At 41.2% G+C, this 2,723-nt stretch overlaps 1 protein-coding gene across 1 annotated transcript; it reads right to left on the bottom strand.

Moving 5' to 3' along the window:
* Window positions 1-457: 457 nt before the first annotated feature.
* Window positions 458-2,717, bottom strand: LOC119345289 (protein argonaute 1A-like). Its single transcript, XM_037615425.1, has 5 exons — window positions 2,545-2,717; window positions 2,414-2,456; window positions 2,086-2,327; window positions 1,825-1,943; window positions 458-1,720 (listed from the first exon to the last, which is right to left on the bottom strand). The coding sequence occupies exons 1-4, from the start codon at window positions 2,667-2,669 to the stop codon at window positions 1,895-1,897; spliced, it is 459 nt and encodes a 152-aa protein (XP_037471322.1). The 5' UTR covers window positions 2,670-2,717; the 3' UTR covers window positions 458-1,720; window positions 1,825-1,894.
* Window positions 2,718-2,723: the final 6 nt, after the last annotated feature.

The following is a 2,723-nucleotide window of genomic DNA, read 5'->3' as shown; positions in this document are numbered from 1 at the left end:
AGGAACAATCTAAGAATATTAGAGTTGCCAACATAAAATGTACTCCCTCTGTAAACTAATAAGAAAGTTTAGATCATTACTTTAGTGATCTAAATGGTCCTATATTAGTTTACAGAGGGAGTACCTGTTAAATAAAAAAGATTCTTATTTAATTTCCATGCTAATATATATCTGAACAAATATTTCTAAGAAAAATAATAATTATAATATATTTTTTATTCGAAATTGTTGACTCAACTAAAAATTCAAAGCGGAAAAGAAGAAGTATTTCCATTTATCATGTACTTGTGATCCATGTGGCGATTAGTGCAAATAATACAAAAATAAACACATTTCAAGTGTAGAAAACTTACAACTTTTCAGATTTGAAGAACATCCATAATTTTGTACTAAAGAGATCTTACTTGAGGATGGCATCGTTCAAATATATTCACACAGTTCACAGCCCACATCAGTAAAAAAAATCTCTTTATGTTGGTATTTCAAATGAAAATTGAAATTACATAATTTCGTTTGTTCATCCAAAAAACGGAAACATGTTTGTGCCTCACTGATTAGCTTACGATGCATGCTATGCATGACTAGGTTCCATTGAACATACATGAATCATACTATTAGATGGCATATATTTTTTACTTTTGTTCAAACTGTCTTATTTTGTTGCACACAGTAATGCCAGTAATCTAGTGCTTCTATCGTTCTTCTTAAGAAAGAACCTTCTAATGGACGTCATGGAAACTTGCGCAATATACATAAAACAAAATATTGAAAAGTACGCACAAGTGCACAGTCAGCGCAGAATTGATTACACCAAGGGGGATGATAAACTCTAATTCTTGGGGCAGCACATCCAAAATGATGAATGTAATCCTGAAAATCAAATTCGAATAGCTTAGCACACTCCGAATATGAGAGGAATTCCTGCATCTGAAATTCAGATCATCAATGTACCTATGGTTCATCTGCTGGAGGATCATGTTGCACAATATAATCCCAAACCAAGGCCATATATCATCATTAGGTTCAACCCGTTGGCCCAATTATCTCATGACAAGGATTGCTATAACTGAAATGCCATCTTGTATCTGCTACCATGCCTAGTTGGATGATGAAACTGCTAGGAGATGTTAAGTTTTTCTCGCTCTGAACTTTGTGCTGCTTTATTAACCTGTCTAACAATGCTATTATTTCTGTCTATATGCTAGGCGCCGGCTTACTTTGTTAGGCAAACAACGTAGATTCATATCAAATACCTCACATGTGTGTTTTGGTCAGGTGTCCGATCACTAATGGGGGCGATGGTGCAGTTCATACTTATGTGTGATAAATTCTATTGGTTCAGCAGTCAGTATACAGCTACTGAAGTTTGTTCATCTGCTTGCAACCTACGTGGCCACCACTGGCCTCTAGCGCTATGACCACCTACCTCCCGGATCCAAGTGATTTGTGTCAAGAACAATTTCAATATTTTCTTGATGTATTTTCATAAGTAGACATGTTCAGGCCGTGGACTGTTCTAGCCATCGTCGTCGCCGTCGTCAAGCTGACCAGAGAAGTAGTAGTACAAGATGGCAAAGAAGAGCACTGCAAATATTGGAAGTAGGGTTAGTTACCATTGGAGCAGGCAGAATTCTAGCCTGAACAGGAGTTGGGTTGTTTGCAACTTCTATACCAAACTCATTTGCACGTTGGCAGTATTATATTTTTTGTCCAGAGCAGACTAAGCAAAAGGAAACACGGGATCAGTGAAAGGTTCGAAACGAACTAAATCGACGCTTTCATCTGACAAAAATCACACGCAGAAAAGACAACAGAAGAAATCACCTTGCGAATGGAGGCCTCGCGCCCAGCTGGACCCTGGCAGGCTGTCGCCATTATATTAGAAACCTGGCTATCATCGAGCTTCTTTTGGTACCGCTGTCCTGAAACTATATATTGCAGACCTGAAGCGCAATGGCAAGTGTATCATTAGAATATATGCAAGGTACATTGCAAATAGAAAGTGCATTCGAAGTTCAGAACATATGAAAGTGCTTGGTGTAGAGCAGATTAAAGTATAGAGAAGATGAAGTCCATTTCACAAACCTCCACTGGAAGATAGTTGGGTTTCTGCTCTGTACCAACTTGCAGGCAGGGGAGAAAACGTAACGTAGTTGCAGCTTGTAGGTTCCTCGAAAGAAGTCCCTCACAGGCTTGGTTTCGCCGGTCGATAATTCGAACCTCGAATCTCTGCTAGACTGATTTGTCAAGCCAGCGATGCGGTATTTCCTGCGCACCTCTACTTGGTGGGTGACCACAACTCTCGGACCCCTGAGGGCCTTCTTAATCTGCAGCGGAACGTGAAACCATGACCTGTCATACCACCACAGCAGCAACTTGCCCGCGATATATTTGATACAGAAAATATGCATACCTTCAGATAATGAAGACCATTAGTGCCACGTATGAGATCTCTCCTGTTAAGAACCTCCCCCAATGAAATCAGTCAGCGACACAGCTCGATGAAAGCAGTCAATGACATGTCTTGTTGTCAGGTAAGGTGACCTCAAATTCCTTGGTGTTGAACCGCAGCTCGTCGGCAGTGTACAGGCTCTTGCAGCCTCTTTGGCAGTACCCACGGCCACAGCCGCCATCACCGCCTGCTTGGTAGTACCCACGGCCACCGCCATCTCCCTTGTAGTAACCACGGCCGCGGTCGCCGTCACCGGCACGGTCACCGGCTC

The sequence above is a fragment of the Triticum dicoccoides genome, unplaced genomic scaffold, assembly GCF_002162155.2.
Source record: "Triticum dicoccoides isolate Atlit2015 ecotype Zavitan unplaced genomic scaffold, WEW_v2.0 scaffold222031, whole genome shotgun sequence".
In the NCBI taxonomy this organism is placed as follows: Eukaryota; Viridiplantae; Streptophyta; class Magnoliopsida; order Poales; family Poaceae; genus Triticum; species Triticum dicoccoides.
Note: the sequence above shows the minus strand (reverse complement) of the source record. Positions and strands in the feature narration are given on the sequence as shown.